This window comes from Harpia harpyja, chromosome 25 (assembly GCF_026419915.1).
Source record: "Harpia harpyja isolate bHarHar1 chromosome 25, bHarHar1 primary haplotype, whole genome shotgun sequence".
In the NCBI taxonomy this organism is placed as follows: Eukaryota; Metazoa; Chordata; class Aves; order Accipitriformes; family Accipitridae; genus Harpia; species Harpia harpyja.
This window is the reverse complement of record NC_068964.1, coordinates 140183-158177: the sequence shown is the minus strand read 5'-3', so window position 1 is coordinate 158177 and position 17995 is coordinate 140183. Positions and strand designations below refer to the sequence as shown.

The window sequence follows — 17995 nt, the reverse complement described above, 5'->3', positions numbered from 1 at the left end:
CCTTTGAACATCCAGCCCAGCACTGGCAGTCGGGGTGCTAAGAGGAGCTGTGCTTCAGTACCAACCACTTCTGAGGCGGCTCGAACTCCTTCATATGCTGCCAATATCTCTTTTTCAGTTGGAGTATAGCGAGCCTCGGATCCTCTGTATCCCCGACTCCAAAACCCCAGGGGTCAGCCTCGGGTCTCCCCAGGTGCTTTCTGCCAGAGGCTCCAGGTAGGGCCATTCTCCCCAGCTGCACTATAGAGCACATTTTGAACATCTTGTCCTGCCCGGACTGGCCCAAGAGCTACTGCATGAACAATCTCCCGCTTAATTTGTTCAAAGGCTTGTCGTTGCTCAGGCCCCCATTTAAAATCATTCTTCTTCCGGGTCACTTGGTAGAGAGGACTTACAATTTGACTGTAATTTGGAATATGCATTCTCCAGAAACCCACAACACCTAAGAAAGCCTGTGTTTCCTTTTTATTAGTCAGTGGGGACATAGCTGCTATTTTGTTGATCACATCCATAGGGATGTGATGATGCCCGTCTTGCCATTTTACTCCTAAGAACTGGATCTCCTGTGCAGGTCCCTTGACCTTACTTTCTTTTATGGCAAAACCAGCCTTCAAAAGGATTTGGATTATTTTCTTCCCTTTCTCAAAAACTTCTGCCATGTTGCCCCATACAATGATGTCATCAATGTATTGCAGGTGTTCTGGAGCTTCACCTTTTTCCAGTGCAGCCTGGATCAGTCCATGGCAAATAGTGGGGCTGTGTTTCCACCCCTGGGGCAGTCGATTCCAGGTGTACTGGACGCCCCTCCAAGTGAAAGCAAACTGTGGCCTGCACTCCGCTGCCAAAGGAGTGGAGAAAAATGTATTAGCAATGTCAATTGTGGCATACCACTTAGCTGCCTTTGATTCCAGTTCATACTGAAGCTCTAACATATCTGGCACAGCAGCGCTCAGCGGTGGCGTGACTTCATTCAGCCCACGATAATCTACTGTTAGTCTCCATTCCCCACTAGATTTCCGCACGGGCCATATGGGACTATTAAAAGGTGAGTGAGTCTTGCTGATCACTCCTTGGCTCTCCAATTGGCAAATCAGCTTATGGATGGGGATCAGGGAGTCTCGGTTGGTGCGATATTGCCGCCGGTGCACCGTCGTGGTAGCAATTGGCACGTGTTGTTCTTCAACCTTCAGCAACCCCACAACCGAAGGGTCTTGAGAGAGACCAGGCAGGGTAGACAGCTGTTCAATCTCCTCCGTCTCCAATGCAGCTATACCAAAGGCCCAACGGTACCCTTTTGGGTCCTTGAAATACCCCCTCCTGAGATAATCTATACCAAGGATGCACAGGGCCTCTGGGCCAGTTGCAATGGGGTGTTTATGCCACTCATTCCCGGTTAGACTCATTTCAGCTTCCAATACGGTTAGCTCTTGGGATCCCCCTGTCACACCAGAGATACAGATGGGTTCTGCCCCTTTATAACTTGATGGCATTAGGGTGCATTGTGCACCAGTGTCTACTAGAGCCTTATATTCCTGTGGGTCGGACGTGCCAGGCCATCGAATCCACACTGTCCAGTAGACTCGGTTGTCCCTCTCCTCCACCTGGCTGGAGGCAGGGCCCCTCTAATCCTGGTTAGAATATCCGTTACTCACTTTTCGCACACGTGAATCAGAAGTCCCTTCAAGAGGATCAGAAATGGCATCAGCCCATCTACTGCATCTGGGGGACTGCTCACGGGAAACTGGAGCAGCAGCTTTCCAAGAAGAATCCTCTTTTCTGGTTGCTTTTTCTCGCAACTCCTGTACCCGTGCATCCAGGACTGAGGTAGGTTTTCCATCCCACTTCCTCATGTCCTCTCCATGGTCACGCAGGTAAAACCACAGGTTAGCCCGTCGTGTGTACTTTCTCTCTCCTCTCTCTTGGGCAGAGGAGTGCTTACTCCCAAAAGCTGCGATGCAGTCCTGTACAGGTGGGGAGGAGGACATATCCACTTTGAATTGCTGGAACTCTCGGGACAATTCCTCTACAGCCGAGACACAGGCCCGTAGGGAGGAAGAGAGACTTCCTTCGTATTGCCGGAGTTGGACAGCCAATTCATCCACCGTTTGTCCATTGCCTTCTTTCCAGGACATTACTACCAATGAGTTGGCATAGGTTGGTGGTGCACTTCGTAGAAACTTCCGCCACATCGGTTGTGTGCATTGGACTTCATCTGGATCTGTGGGTGACTGCGCATTTTCTGGATCATTATAAATCACCTCCAGCACAGCTAATTCCCTCAGGTACTGGATACCTCTCTCCATGGTGGTCCACTTGCCTTGGTGACATGTAACTTCATCCTTGAAGGGGTATCTTTCCTTTACAGCTAACAGAAGTCACCTCCAGAGGCTGAGGACTTGTGTTTTTCTCCCAATCGCCTTGTCGATGCCCCCTTCCCTAGACAGAGATCCCAACTGCTTGGCTTCCTTACCCTCTAATTCCACACTACTAGCCCCATTATCCCAGCATCGGAGCAGCCAGGTAACAATGTGCTCACCTGGGTGGCGGCTAAAATCTTTTCGCATGTCACACAACTCACTCAGGGATAGAGATCGGGTAATTATTTCAGGTTCTGCCTCTTCCTCCTGTTCTCGCGATGACCCTGGTTCACCTTCATCTCTCACTAAGCAAACTGATTTCTGTGTGTGTTTCTTTTTCTGTACAGGGGCAACTGATACTGGCACAGGTTGGTTCTCTGGTTTAGCTGCAGTATCTGTGGCCGGGGTAGGGGTAGCCACACTGCCTGTTGCCGGGGTAGGGGTAGCCACACTGCCTGTTGCCGGGGTAGGGGTAGCCACACTGCCTGTTGCCGGGGTAGGGGTAGCCACACTGCCTGTTGTCCTGTTTTTCATCTTTTCCCCCTTTTCCCCCTGAGGGTGCTGCCTAATATCAAGCAGTGTTTGGTAGATACTGGCCAGGGCCCAGCACAGTGCAGCGAGTTGTACGTCTTTGGAATAGCCACAGCATTTTTCTTTCAAATAATCTACCACTTCATAAGGGTTCTGTAGTTGTTCGGGAGTGAACTTCCAAGCCACTGGAGGTGAGAAGTTCTCTAGATACCTGCCCATATCCTCCCACATGCCGTGCCACCCATGAATATCCAGCTGTGGGGCAGATCTCTGGGTGGTACTCTTAAAGAGCCTTTCTGTAGCCCTAAACAAGACCTGAAACATATTCAGGAGGCATAGCACTAACAGCACGCTGGCTTGCACATCCCAAGGATATTCAAAATTCTCAAAAGCTGTTGTAATTAGTCGGAAGGAGAGAAGGGAGGCGAACGGACAGGGGGAAGTATCCCCCCCTAACTTCCCCATGGAGTGAGTGTAATTACCAATAAAATCTGATAGAAGGTGCCCGAAGTATGGAAATGATATCACTGCCTCATACAGATACCAGCTTAACCTCATGACCAGTGATGTAATCATTTCACAAGTCGACATTGCCCAGTACAGCAATAATCCCAATCACTCTTCCAGAGGTGAGAAACGTGACTACAGGCAATACATAGAGCACATAAGAACTTACAAAACGCCACCATGTAAACAAATGAATCAACATTGTGACTAACATCTATTTATCTAATATAAGAAATGCGTATGAAAAATTTGTTTCAACACGCTCTGGCCAGATCTGTCGTTATCTCAACCCTTCGAGCCCCATGTTGGGCGCCAAAAAGGACTGTCGTGGTTTCAGCCCGGCCGGTAACAAAGGACCACGCAGCCGCTCCCTCACTCCTCCCGCCCCCCTCCGGTGGGATAGGGAGGAGACGGAGGAGAGAAAAGAAAAAAACCTGGAACCTCAAGGGTTGAGATAAGGGCAGTTTACTGGGACAACACAAAAAAAAAAGTTACAACAACAACAACAACGGTACTAATGAAAGAATATACAAAAAGAGTGATGCACAGTGCAACTGCTCACCACCCGGAACCCGACGCTCCGCCACCGAAAGTCCCGACCCCTCCCCCCGGCCCGCTCCCCATTTATATACTGAGCATGATGTCACATGGTATGGAATAGCTCCTTGGCTAGTTCAGGTCGGCTGCCCCAGCTATGCCCCCCCACCTCCCAGGTTCCTGTAAAAATTAACTCTATCCCAGCTGAACCCAGGACACAAACATATTGAACAAGTCACCTGGATGCAGAGCAAGAGCTTAACAACTCCAGAGGTCTTGATTCCATCTACAAAGACCATCTGGAGTCCAACTACAGCCTGCCATTAAAAAAAAAAAAAAAAGGGCCAAACTTTAAGCCTATCACATGCAAGCCTTAACACCTTAGAGACTCAAATCTGCTTCACTACCCCTCAACAGCCCCTGCCACACAGCTCGAGTCACCTCTGTTAAACACTATCAGCACAGCTGTCCACACAGCACACCAATGGCTACTCGAGCCAACATGGCTGTACAACCCTCGTCTAAACGGTCTAGGCATATCAACATTTCACCCGTAGACTCTTATTGCTGTTCCACCTACTCCTGACTCTACATCCCCAGGCAGAGCAGCTCCAAGCCAAACACACCCATGCACAGACCAACACAACACAGAACACTACCAACAAGGCGATTCAAAGAGAGACAAAACTCTCAGCAAGAAGAATGACTCCTGAACAGGAGGCACCATCCGGCAAGACGACCTACGGGTCCCAAAACCGTGAGGCAAGGAGGCTTACAGCAGCCCCCAAGAAGAGGAGTCAAAAGTAACGGCCCACTACAAGATGGTACTGTCAAAAGTGAGATGACAGATTCACAAGGAGCCTGGCGTCAAGACCTAAGAACATAAGGATGCAGGGAAGAAGTCCCAGTCCGAGAAAACAGACAGCTAGAGAGCAGAGCTGCTGATGCAGCCCGGAAGAACGCCACAAAAGACCAACCAGAACCTGCCCAGACCGAGCCGTGTTTTAGAGCTCCCAACACTAGAAAAGAAGCACCCAATTAGCATCGTGCCAACAAGTACGGGCATTGGAGACCCTAGGGACAGTGCCAGAAGCACGTGCCACACTCCCAGAGCGCAAAGCGTGACGAGGACATCAAGACCTGAGGAAGGTCTGAGGGACAGAAAACAGACTACACAAACTACACACCACCACAGATACAGGCTGGAACTGCCCTGCCTGGCACACGCTGGTCTCATGCTGAAAAGCAACCCGCTCCCTGCGCCTGTGCAAAGGGGACTGCTCCTGGACAGCCCTGGCCTCCTGCACTAACTTTAAAACCCCTCGTCCCTGCAATGCCCAACTCAGTCCCTTCCTCCCAGCCTCTCCCCAGCCCTGGTCCCTCAACTTAGCTTTCAGAGGGCCATGGGTCTCAATCCATCCTCCACAAAAACCACACAGGCTAACTGGGATGTTCCTGCAGTCACCAGGTTCCTCTTCGTTATCTGCAAGAAAACAAAAGCATAAACCAACAAAACCAGAAAAGGCAGTAAGCATGCCATCAGCCAACACTAACTATTTTCCCAACTCCCCACTTAATCACAAGCACCACCATGTTACTCTTACCCACCCGTTCCAGAGTCGGACCCTGCGGCCATTGTCGCTTGTGGTACTGAAGATACCAGGAGGCACAAAATTAGCATGGCACTCATGGGAAGTCACCGGTCCCATGCTCCTCCTTGCCCATCCACAGCTCGCCTCAAACACTCATCCAATTCCAAAGGTGGCCCACACAGCGCCTCCAAAACAAAAGGTAAATGCTTAACTGAGCAGCCACATAATACTTTGCTATTCAACACCAACCCGGCCGACAACCGCCTCACCTTCTCGGACCGCTCACCAGCATGCAGCTTTGCAGGAGACCTTATAGCAGACTTCACAGCACATAAAGGGTGCCTGTAAGAAACCTGCAGAGGGACTTTTTACAAGGGTGTACAGCAATAGGACAAGGCGGTAATGGCTTTAGTCCTAAAGAGGGTACATTTAGTTTAGGTGTTAGGAAGAAGTTTCTCACTATGGGTGGCAAGGCACTGGAACGGGTTGCCCAGAGAACCTGCGGATGCCCCCTCCCTGGAAGCATTCAAGGCCAGGTCAGATGGGGCTTTGAGCAACCTGGTCTCACAGAAGGTGTCCCTACCCGGGGGGGGGGGGGGGGGGGGGGGTTGGAACTAGAGGATCTTTATGGTCCCTTCCAACCCAAACCATTCTATGATTCTATGATATTCAAATCCAACTGCAAAACTCATCTGAGAAAGGCTGGTGAACCCTCCTCCCTTTCCCCATCAGTCCCAAAACTTTAGAAACCCCTTCTCTTCTCCTCAACTGTCAGGAAAGGAACCCCACTGCTTCCTGACACCTCCTGCCCTGTATCTGCACCCCTGAACCCCCTTCAGTGGCTACTCCTCAGGAGACGCTCTTCTGAGCCACATCCCAAATACTGGGGGCACCTCCTAACCTACAACTTCCCAGAGACTCTGAGCTCTACTACATGCCCACAAAATAAAGTCAAGTCCCAAGGCTTGTAATCTACGAGGGGCCTGCCACAAGCTGCAAAGTTCTAGGGACAACATGGCATTCTGTGGGCAATGAGGAAAGGTGACGAGGCATCCCAGAGCCTGAAAGGCGCTGTGCCTCACGGCTCTGCTGCTTTCTTGAGAAATACTAAAACTCCATATACAGATGCATACAAGATGCTCACCCTAACCCCTGCTAAACAATGTTACCATCGGTCCCATTAAGAGAGATAACATCAGCAACTTACACAGCATACAGCAAAACTGGTGAAAAACAACAAGGTTCCATTTTCAATAAAGTCAGGAATTCCAGGAAAACACAATGCATTGAGAATTAAAAAAAAAACAACCCACCAATGCATACTATTAAACCAGCTTTCCACCCCTGATCACTCAAAACAAAATTACTGACCTCGGGGGAAAAAAAAAAAGCTGCATACAAGTGTTACTTTCTACTACACATGCTGCTGAACCTTGACTGGTCCTGAAGCTCTTGCTTAGACACCTCTGCTTCCCTAAATGTCAAAAAAACCTCTTCCCAAAGGGCTGAGCCAGCTCAAAAGCTGCAAAGGACTCAAGGAAGAGCTGAGCACCAACACCAGAAAAACCCAGGAGCACAATAAGCTCCCTCAGCAGAGGCTGTGGCTCAAATAACCCATGGCCATGCCCACCACCCTTCCCACAATCACCTGGAAAAGGGGAATGGGCAAACTACCACAAGGGATAACAGCAGACACAGGAGCAGCTGTGAGTTCTCACCTGCCTCCAATTTACAGCAAGCAAAGCCCTGAACAGAGAAAGCAACCCTTACTGGAGATGACAATACCTGCTCTTGTACTACAGCTACACCTATCTGTCATGGTTTAACCCCAGCCAGCAACTAAACACCACGCAGCCGCTCGCTCACTCCCCCCCACCCAGTGGGATGGGGGAGAAAATCGGGAAAAGAAGCAAAACCCGTGGGTTGAGATAAGAACGGTTTAATAGAACAGAAAAGAAGCAGCTAATAATGATAATGATAACACTAATAAAATGACAACAGCAATAATGAAAGGATTGGAATGTACAAATGATGCGCAGTGCAATTGCTCACCACCCGCCGACCGACACCCAGCCAGTCCCCCGAGCGGCGAATCCCTGCCCCCACTTCCCCATTCCTATACTGGATGGGACGTCCCATGGTATGGAATACCCCGTTGGCCAGTTTGGGTCAGGTGCCCTGGCTGTGTCCTGTGCCAGCTTCTTGTGCCCCTCCAGCTTTCTCGCTGGCTGGGCACGAGAAGCTGAAAAATCCTTGACATTAGTCTAAACACTACTGAGCAACAACTGAAGACATCAGTGTTATCAACATTCTTCGCATACTGAACTCAAAACATAGCACTGTACCAGCTGCTAGGAAGACAGTTAACTCTATCCCAGCTGAAACCAGGACAGTATCACATCAGCAACATGACTGCATAGGGAATTAAACCTAATTCTTCTGGGGCATAGATAGAAAAAGGTACATGTCCTACTAAGCTATGTAAGGAGCTAGCACATTAAATGCAATAACAATGTTGTTATCAAAATTGATGTGCTTTAGTTTCATATAAAAAAAAACCAAAATGCTCTGGGGTTACACTTCATTTCTAGCAAGACCACGCATACCACAACTTCTACCAGAACTACCTTCTGGATAGGAATGAATGACAAAGCAGAATTAGATCCCTTAAGAATCCCTTCTCAAAAATATCTCTGGTTGCAAAATAAGTTATTTACTGTGAATCACCAATGATTCAGACTGACCCCGACTGTGTCTCCAACTGACTCCCTTAACAGACGTACAACAGTCCCAGAGGACAAAAGAAACTGAAAAAACACAGAACTACAGGGGTACGGGGGGGGGGGGGGGGGGGGGCAGCAGCCATGCCCCCCACAAACTCAGGGGGGAACACCTCCCAGGGCAGGGCAGGGAACACCACGTTAAATGACAGGAAAGAATTAAAAACTAAGAATAGGGCTGTTGATAAACATGGTCATGGAAAGAAAATTTAAAAAGCAATGAGGTACAGGACAGACAGGAAAACATGGGACACCAAAACCAATAGAAGTAGACATACAAGCAAAGTTTTAAAAGCCAAGGGATTAAGAGATTAAAAGATTAAAACGTAGGGACAGTGAACTAGAACAGAGACACAGAAATAAAATTTTCAAAAAAGTAGCACTGAGGAAGGACAAGAAATAATTAGAAAAAGACAGAAAAGGGGGGAAAAGTAGACATAGAACATTTTAAAAGCAATGGGGTTAGGGCAATAAAGGGGAAAATTCATAAATATGGACAGCAAACTATAATGGAGATATAGAAAGAAAATTTTAAAAGTGATAGCACTAACAAAAGACAAGAAATCATTAGAAGGAAACACAGTAAAATAAAGACAGCAAATGGGATAAAAGAAAATTTTAACAGCAACGGGGGTTAAGGAAATAAGGAGACATTAAGAAATAGCAACAGCAAACTAATACAGACATAGAAAAAACTTTTAAAAGCAGCAGGGTACAAGACAGGAAAAAATAAAAAGTAGAGAGAGCAAACTGGATAAAAGTTGACAGAAAGAAAATTTCAGAAGCAATGGCATTAGGGAAAGATTAAAAAAAAGTAAAGAAAAGGATTCAAGGAGAAAGAGAGGAGAATGGAAAGAAAATTTTAAAAGCTGCAGCGTAAGGGACCAACAGGAAAGAATTTTAAAAGGATAGGGAGCTTGATAAAAGGAGAAATGAAAATTTCAGGAGTAAGTAGAGAGACAAAACAAAGAATAGGGGCAACAAACTAAATCAACAGAGACATCAAAAGAAAATGTAAAAGCAACAGCATAGAAGAACAGAGAGGAAAAATTAAAAAGTAGGAAGAGCAAACTGGATAAAAGTTGACAGTATGGAAACTTTAAAAGCAACAGCACTGAGAACAGGGAGGAAAAAAAAAATAAGAAACAGGCTCAGCTAACTAAATAAATGAAGACATGGAAACAAAATTTAAGAAGTGATGAAGTAGATGACAGGCAGGAAGAAATAAAAAACACAGAGTGATATATGGTAGTTGATATATATTCCAGATGTCAATTATATTTTGTAGTTTGTAAGCAATAAGTAGGTATAAGCAGAATATATGGTTTCCTTTAATGAGATAAGACATCCTGCAACTCCAAGTAATTAAAGGATGTGTAGATAGATTTGTGAGAACACAGGAAAACAGACATATGGACTCAAGGACGAGAGAAACTAAGAATGCAAGTAAGATAAGGGGTGGTTTGTTGGCATGAGAACAGCACTTTTGGAGGTCAAAGATTATTTGGCATGAAAGATATAAGAAGAACAAAGGAAAAACAGAAGTTTAATATCAAAAATATTGAAAAGGGTAAAGAACAGTTAAGCAAGGAAGAGGATAATAAGACCCCCAAAGAACACCCGACGACCACCCAAGGCAACAACTGCGACTGCGCGAAGGGCATTTGCATATGTTAATTATTTCTCGGAAATGTAATGAATACGTATAAGGTTTCTGGGAAATATGATGAATATTTATATCACACATGTATTTAAACTTCACTAACGAGCTTTACAGTGTACACAATAAGTGGAGCGATCCCCCATGTACCCAGCGCTGAAATAAACATGCCTGCTTTATAACTCACTCTGAGTTGTAAAGTTTGTTCTGCGCGTCAAGAGAGGCAACTGGATAAATGTAGACAGACAGAGAAAATTCAGAAAGCAAGGGGGCACTGGCCATACGGGTAAGAAGTTAAATATCAGGAGAGGGAGCCAGACAGACAGCCCCAGAGAAAGCACATTGGAAGAGCAGTGGGGCGCAGAGCAGAGGGAGTCACTGAAAACAGACACAGGTTGCTGGGCAGAGGGAGACCTAGAAATGCAATTTTCACAAGCAACAGGGAAGAAGGCAGCGTGGGGAGAATGCGATGACAGCGAGTGCGGAGCCAGAAAGGGGGAGACACAGAAAGGAAATGTAGAAGGTGACGGGGTACAGGGCAGCATTGGCAAGAGAGCTAAAAGCTTCGGGGAGCAGGACAGCCCAAAAGGGAGATGGAGGCAGGGACGGGCAGAGATCTGGAGAAGCACGGCAGCAACGGGCCCGGACGCGCAACTCACCACAGCTCCTGGTGTCAGCAGGAGACCCTCACCGCCCTGAGACTCCTCTCTCTGCCTCTGCCCCTTCCTCCTCCCCAGCGCCGGTTGTCTGACCCTCGCCTGCCCAGGAGCAGGCAGCGGGTGCCTCCATACTCCTCCCCCAGGAGGCTTCCCACAGGAGCTCCCTCTGGAACAGGAACGTCACCAGCCGCACCTAGAGCTGCCCCAGCCCATCCCCACCCCCAGCCTTTTAAACCACCAGCCCAGCCCCATCATCACCTCACGGGCCCCACCTGGGCTGCCCCAGCCCACCCCACAGCCTCCAGCTGTGGGGAGCTGGGGCCGGGGCCATGGCCCTGGCCCCGGCCCTACAGCTCCTCACCCCCCCAGACCCTGCCCAGGGACTGCAGACCCATCCAGGGGCACAGAGGGACAGAGAAATGTTTATTCATCCCGGCAGCGCAGCCAGCGGCTCAAGGCGCAGTGCCCCAGGGCAGCAGGACGGAGGGAGGGAGGAGGGATGCAGAAGAGGTGGGGGAAGGAGCCGGAACGGGGTAAAATTAAACATAGGAAAAAAATTTTAAAATACAGGTATGGTGCCAGATAGAGGCAATGCAGGAAGAACGTCAATGGTGACAGGGTACAGGGCAGCGTTGGCAGAAGAGTAAAAGGTTTGGGGAACTGGACAGATAGATGGGCAGGCAGAGAGGGAAAGGGAGGCAAGGAGACACCTGGAGACCTTCTGCAGACCTGCTGCAGTCACCGACCCCGCACATGCACTGTACGGCGCGGCTGTGAGAACCAGCCCAACTCCAGCCCAGCCAAAGCCAGGACCGCTGCAGCCCGCGCCCCACCGCAGCAGCGTCCTGCTTGGTCCCACCCTGTGCCACGCCACCAGCCACCACCTCCTGCCCGTCCTGCAACAGCTGCGCAGCTGTTGGTCCCTTCGGCTGCAGAAAGCGTCTTTCCAACATCCATAAATCGTCCATCAAACATCGACCGTGGTCAGCCAGCCCGTGGTTCAGGCCCTACCCATTGTGGTGGTCACCCAGGACAAGAGAGGCAACGTGGGGCCACTCAGGCCAGCTCCGGTGGGGGCATGGCAGCAAGTCCACAGCTTCCTGCAGCTCCTCCTCCTCCGGCAGCGTGGGTGGCTCCTGCAACGGCGCGTCCTACCACGGGTGGAAGTGTGGGTTGTGGCACCTTCGAGGCATCTCCACTGCCATGTCCATGCAGCATCATGGCACCAGGCCGTGGAGTTTGACATTGCAGCAAACTCCTCCCCTGGCCTCTTCTCATGGGGGGGAGTTGTCCACAGGCCACCGGCCCATCAGGGTGTCCCTACCCTGGTGACCCCCCACGTGACACCCCCCCACGATGGCAGCAGCGGCGGTGGTTTGGGGATGGCGCTTCAAGTGGTTGCTGGAGCTGGGGCACGGTGAAGCCCGGGGCGGGGGGGGGGGGGGGCGGTTTGGAGGGGATTTGGGGCATCGCCCATCCCCCCATGGCTGCCCTGCGTACCTGCGGTGCTCCCCTGCCAGGAGTGCTGCTCCGTGGCCATCAGTCCGCGCGCATCCCCCAACAGTCAGCCCCACGTCAGTCGTCCCCAAAGTCCCCCGAGAGTCATCCCTATGACAGTTGCCCCACGTCAGTCACCCAACAGCCACCCCTGTATCAGCTGCCCCTGCATCAGCCACCCCCATACATTCATCCCCATGCTGGTCACCCCCACGTGTCCCCCAACAGCCACCCACCGCTTCCCATGTCACCCCATCCCCCACGGTGCCGAGTGTTTGGCGTGCAGGTGATGGTGACACCCTGTCCCCCCCCTCCAACCCCGTCCCCCCGCAGCACTGAGGGTGCTGGAGCCCTGGGGTGCTGCAGGGGCTGCTGTTCCTGGGGGGGGCTGGGGCTGGCCCATGGGGCTGCTGCCCCCCCCACCCCCCCAACTGCCTGCCCTTCCTCACCACCCCCAAGAATGCCCAAATGCCGGGGTCCCCCCCGCTCACCCCCTCTCTCTGAGCCCACCGGGGAGGGGGCCCAATCCTGTGACCCGCAGCAGTGCCCCTCATCTATAAAGGCTCTGGCAGGCCGGTGGCAGCTTTTTGGGGGGAATCCAGGGGGTTTTGGGACTCGGCCCAAGGAGGTGCCAGCGCAGGGTGGAATGGAAATCGTTTATTGGTGACGTGCGCTGGGAGCACCAGGGCCCTACTGGGAGCGCTGGGACCCATACTGGGACCACTGTGATTGCACTGGAGGTGCACTGGGAGCCTTGGGGCCTGTACTAGGATTGTACTCAGACAGCTGCAGCCCAAGCTGGCATTGTAGTGGGAGCACTGGGCCCGTACTGGGAACACTGGAGCTCCTAATGGGAACATTGGGGCTCATACTAGAATCTTCCTTTAACTGTAGCTCAGGCTGGCATCATACTGGGGGCACTGCTGCTACACTGGGAGCGCTGGGGTCCATACTGGGATCAGACTCAGACAGCTGCGGCTCAGGCTGGCATCATACTGGGAGCACCGGGCCCATACTGGGATCATGCTTGAAGAGCTGCGGCTCAGGCTGGCATCGTACTGGGAGTGCTGGGACCATACTGGGACAGTGGTGGGCGGTGCTGGGCCGTACTGGTGCGCTCAGGGGCCAGGGGGGTCCCCGTTGCCCCCCCGCACCAGCAGCACCGGCCCCAGCCCCTCTGTCAGCACCTCCAGGAATTCCAGGTCTGAGCCACATCAAGGGCCTGACCCACAAGTGCCTCCACTGCCCCCTAACTGCCCCCCAATTCCCTCCAGCTGCCCCCCAACAGCCCCCCTGTCTCCCAGCCACCCCATAACTGCCCTCCATTCCCCTCCACCTGCCCCCAATTCTGCCCAACTGACATGTAAGTTCCCCCCACTCACCCCCTAATTCCCCCCACTGACCCATTTTGCCCCAGTTTTCCCCATGTTTGGCCCATTTTCACTGTTTTGCCCCATTCTGCCCAGTTTTGTCCCATTTCTCCCATTTCTGTCCTGGTTTTACCCCAACTTACCTGGTTCTGTGGTTTTGCCTAGTTTTCAGAGACTCTTGTGTTTTGCCCTTTTGGCCTCAGTTTGCCCATTTTGCCTTTCTTGCCCTGGTTTTGTGTCCCACTTTACCCAGATCCCCCATTTTTCTCTTTTTGCCCCCTTTTTTGCTCCTCTCTTCTCCCCATTTTGCCATTTTCCTCCCAATGTTGCCCCAATTTCCACTGTTTGTGCCCCATCCTCCACTCTTCCCTTGCTTCCTGTTTCTGGTTTGCCCTTTTTTCCTCATTTTCCCCCATTTTTTGCCCCATTTTCATCATGTCTTCCTGTTCCCCTATGTGCTGTTTCTCCCCATTTTCCCTATTTCCCCACTTTTCCCCCATTTCCCCACTTTGCCCTGTTCCCCCTGTTTTTCCCTTTTTTCCCCATTTTTCCACATTTTCCTTTTCCCCCATTTCTCCTGTCTCTCCATTTTTCCCCATTTGACCCATTCTTTCCCATTTTTTCCCCATATCCCCCATTTCTCCTCCGTTTTTTCCTTGGTTTTCTCCATTTCTCCCCAGTTTCCCCATTTTTCCCCCATTTCCCCAATCTTCCCATTTCTCCCCAGTTTCCCCATCTTTGCCCCATTTTCCCCTGGGTGTGCGTGTGTCCCCCCTTTTCTCTTTTTTTCCCATGTTTTTTCCCATTTCCTCCCCCTCCCCCACAGGATACCGTTGTCGGGGGGCAGCGGGGCAGGCAGGTGCAGCAGCACCAGCCGGGCACCCCCCAAGCACCGCCTCGGTCAGCCGCTCTGCCACGTGCATGCGCCACACGTTTCCCCCTCCCCAGCAACCACCAGTGCACACCAGTATGCACCAGTGCCCCCCCAACATCCCACCCTGCCTCCCAGCACTGCCCCCCACCTCCCAATACAGCCCACAGCCCCAAATCCCTCCCTCCTAGTATAAACCAGTGCCTCCCAGTGAGTCCCAGTATGGCCCAGACCCTCCCCATGACTTCCAGCATGGCCCACAGCCTCACACCAGTATGGTCCAGTGCCCTCCCCATGACTCCCAGTATGATCCACAGCCCCCCAGTGCCTCCCAGTATGGCCCAGAGCACCATCCCAGTGACTCCCAGTGCCGCCCAGTCCCCTCAGTGGCACTCACAGGCTGGGGCCCCAGTGGGGGGGTGCCTTCCTCCTCCTCCCCCACACTGGGGGCCTGTGACAGGGTGGGGCCTCCTTGTGACATCATTGGCAGTCCCATATGATGTCACACCTCATGAGATCACCCCTGCTGTGGCATGTCATCGTGTGTCACCACGTATCGTGTCCCGCCTCCCCACCAGGTGTCTAAACCTGGGGCACCGGGCCCCAGGTGCCCGCCCCCTCCCCAGGTGTGATGTCATGCAATGTTGTGTGATGTCACGCCCCATGACATCACCCCTGCTGCAGTGTGTCATCCTGTGTCGCCGTGTGTCCTCTGTGTGTGTCCCTGGGGCTGGGGCCATTTGGCAGCTCTGGGTCCCCACCTCTCCCAGGTGTGATGTCACGTGATGTCGTGTGACGTCACCTGTGCCTGCCGCATCTGGCGCAGCATCTGGGAGCGCTGCTCCATCATCAGTGTCTGCTCGTAGGTGTACGCCGAGACGTCGCTGTTGTGCTGCGGGAGGGGACCCAGGTGTTTTGTGGGGAACCCAGGCATCCAGGATAGGGGACCCAGGCGTCCGGGTCTCACCAGCTCGACGACACGGGTCTGGGCGGGCAGCCCCCTCCGGCAGGCGACGGCCCCCAGCAGCCGCCGCGGACGCAGGCTGCTGTCCTCCGGCAGCACCGCTGTGAACAGCTGCACCCAGCACCCCCGCCAGGCCTGGGGTGCCCCACGGACGGCCTCAGCAGGGGCGACCCGTGGTGCCCCAGTGACCCATAGCGCGCGTCCCACAGCGACCCGGAGCCCCCCCCAGCACCCGTCCCACTGCACCCTGGAGTCCCCCCAGCCCCCCCAGCACCCATTGCTCCCAATGGCACCCACCCGACTCACAGCACCCTCAGCACCCACCCCTGCCCCCAGTACCCCATAACCCCCCCCCTCCTGCCCTGTAGTACCATAGCCCCCCAGCACCCACACTGGCCGCTCAGCACCCCATAGGCCCTCCCCAGCCCCACGTACGGGGCGCTGTCGCAGCAGCAGGGGCAAGAGGGTGAGCAGGCGCCCGTCGCCCACCACCCACCGGACGTCCAGGGTGCCCCCACCCGCTGAGGCCCCTTGGCCACCAGCAGTGCCCGGCCCCTGCCACCAGCAGCAGCTCTGGGGGGACAGTGGCGGGGGGCTGGGGGGCACAGGTCCCCGTGGCCCCACTGCTGGGGTGGAGGTGCCAGTCCCCCAGGACCCCCAGGTCCCCTGTCCGCGTCCCACCTTGTCCTCCTGCGTCCCCTCATGTCCATGTGCCCCCCATCCCCCCCTGCCCCCACCTCCCCCGAGTCCCCCTGTCCTTCCATCTCCCCCCTGTTCTCCAGTGTCCCCGCCGCGTCCCCTCACATCCCCTCCTGCCCCCATGCCCCCTTGTCCCGTCCTGCCCCCCATGTCGCTCATCCCCTCCTGCGCCCCACGTCCGTCCCCCCCACCGTGCCCCCGCACCGACGACTCCGCGGGCAGCGGCGGGGTCCTGCCGCCGGCGCCAGCCCACGGCAGCGGCGCTGGGCCGCCGGGCCCCCGGGCCGCAGCCCTGCACCAGCGCCGCCAGCCCCGGCCCCTGGGGGGTCGCGGCCGGGGGCGCCTCCCCGCAGGGAGCGTCCGGGACGGGCGGGAGCGTCGTCGGCCCGTCGCCGACAGGCCGCTCCGGGCGGCGGGGAGCCCGCCGGAGCCCCGGCGCTGCCGGTCCGCCCTCCGGCCCCGGCCCCGGCCCGGCCTCCGCGAGGGCGTTTCTCGGCGGCTCGGGGCCTCCCGCGCCGGTACCCGCGGCGGCCGCTGCTGCCGCGGCCGCTTCTGCCTGCGGGCCCGGGCCCGGGCCCGGGGCGGCGCTCGGTGGGTGTCGCGCGGGGCGGCGGCAGATGGCGGCGGGGGGGGCCGCTCCCGTTGGCGTAGCGGAGCTTCTCGCCCGTGGAAGCCGCGATCGCCGTCTCGGCGCCGCGGCTGCCGCCGCCCGAGCGGTCAGGGCTCCCGGCCGCCGCAGCCGCCGCCGCCGCCGGCGCTGGGCAGGCCGCGGGCTCCGCCGCCTCGCCGCGCCAGGGCCGTCCGCCCCGCCGGAGCGGCCGGGCTGAACGGCGTGCCGCCGGCGAAGGCGGCGGGTGAGCGCCCGGCCCCGGCCCCGGCCCAGGGCGGGGGGGGGGGGGGCGAGGCGGGAGGAGAGGGCCGGGGCCGCTCCGGGCACGGTGTGGCCTGAGGAGCCGGGAGCCGAGCGAGCAGCGCCGTAACCGCCGCGGCGGCGGCAGCGGGGTGTCCCGGCAGGCGGGTGCCCCCGGTGCGCGGTGTGCTGCTGCTCCGGGCCGGCAGATCTCTGTCGTGCTGCTGCTGCTGCTGCTCGGGCATCCCTGCTGTCCCCGCGTCCGGCGGAGGCACTAGCCGTGCCCGCTCAGCGGTCTAAACGTTTTTAAAACGCAGCGTGACCGTGCGCTGAATCGGCACTGGGCTTGCTTTTATTTCAGCTCCGCTTGGAAGGAATCGATACCTGGCGGGGGGGGAGGTTTAACTGTCGCTTCACTACTAAGTGGGATTAGCTAGCGCCTGTGATCTATTTTTCTTTTTAATAGTAACTAGAGTTGTTTCTCTACAGGTGTTAATCCCAGTTGGTGCTCTGTTATTTTGTATTTTGCTGCTTGTAATTTTAAAAGTGGGGAGTAATTACTGTCTGCCATGTTTTGCATAATAGCTAGAGTCTAGGCGTTATTTGCTCATAAAGACGGCTCTCGTTACTGTTACTGAAGGTTTTATTCCAGATACTATTATTTACTCCAGTAAACAGTAAGTAGTAAAAATTAAAATAACAGAAACCAGGGACGTTGGAAATCCCGGGAGAAACAACAGGAACACCTCGGTTGGACAAGCGCTTCGGTCCAGCTCGGTCGCTCCAGGATTTCACGCTTCAGCTCCACCAGCCCTTTTTTCTGGGAACCCCAAATTCCCGGGGGAACGAACGTGCCTGCGGCAGATACACTGCAGCATCAAACCGCTGGCCGCGACACCACCACTGGCCGCCCCCAACCGTCACCGCTGCGCCGGCAGGAGCCCGAGCGGCTGCCAGTCCCTCGGCCAGTGGCACGTCCAACAAAACCCCCGACGCCGCCAGGACCGCGGGGACACGGCAGAGACAAAGACGAGCTGCGGCGAGGGTGGACACCGCAGCAGGTATGATGCATAACGCTGCAACACCGCACCAGGTCACACACACGCAGCACTGAGGATTTT

At 54.4% G+C, this 17995-nt stretch overlaps 1 protein-coding gene across 1 annotated transcript; it reads left to right on the top strand.

Moving 5' to 3' along the window:
- The first annotated feature begins 16145 nt into the window (after window positions 1–16145).
- Window positions 16146–17940, top strand: LOC128135822 (translation initiation factor IF-2-like). Its single transcript, XM_052774893.1, has 2 exons — window positions 16146–16878; window positions 17364–17940. Exons 1-2 carry the CDS (start codon window positions 16146–16148, stop codon window positions 17429–17431), a joined length of 801 nt encoding a protein of 266 aa, XP_052630853.1. The 3' UTR covers window positions 17432–17940.
- Window positions 17941–17995: the final 55 nt, after the last annotated feature.

Bases quoted from the DNA above. Each gene is read 5' to 3' on its own strand.
- LOC128135822 (XM_052774893.1), top strand. From the start codon at position 16,146: ATGCCCCCTTGTCCCGTCCTGCCCCCCATGTCGCTCATCCCCTCCTGC. The intron at 16,879-17,363 runs GTGAGCGCCCGG...GTTTCTCTACAG, and splicing joins GCCGCCGGCGAAGGCGGCGG to GTGTTAATCCCAGTTGGTGC.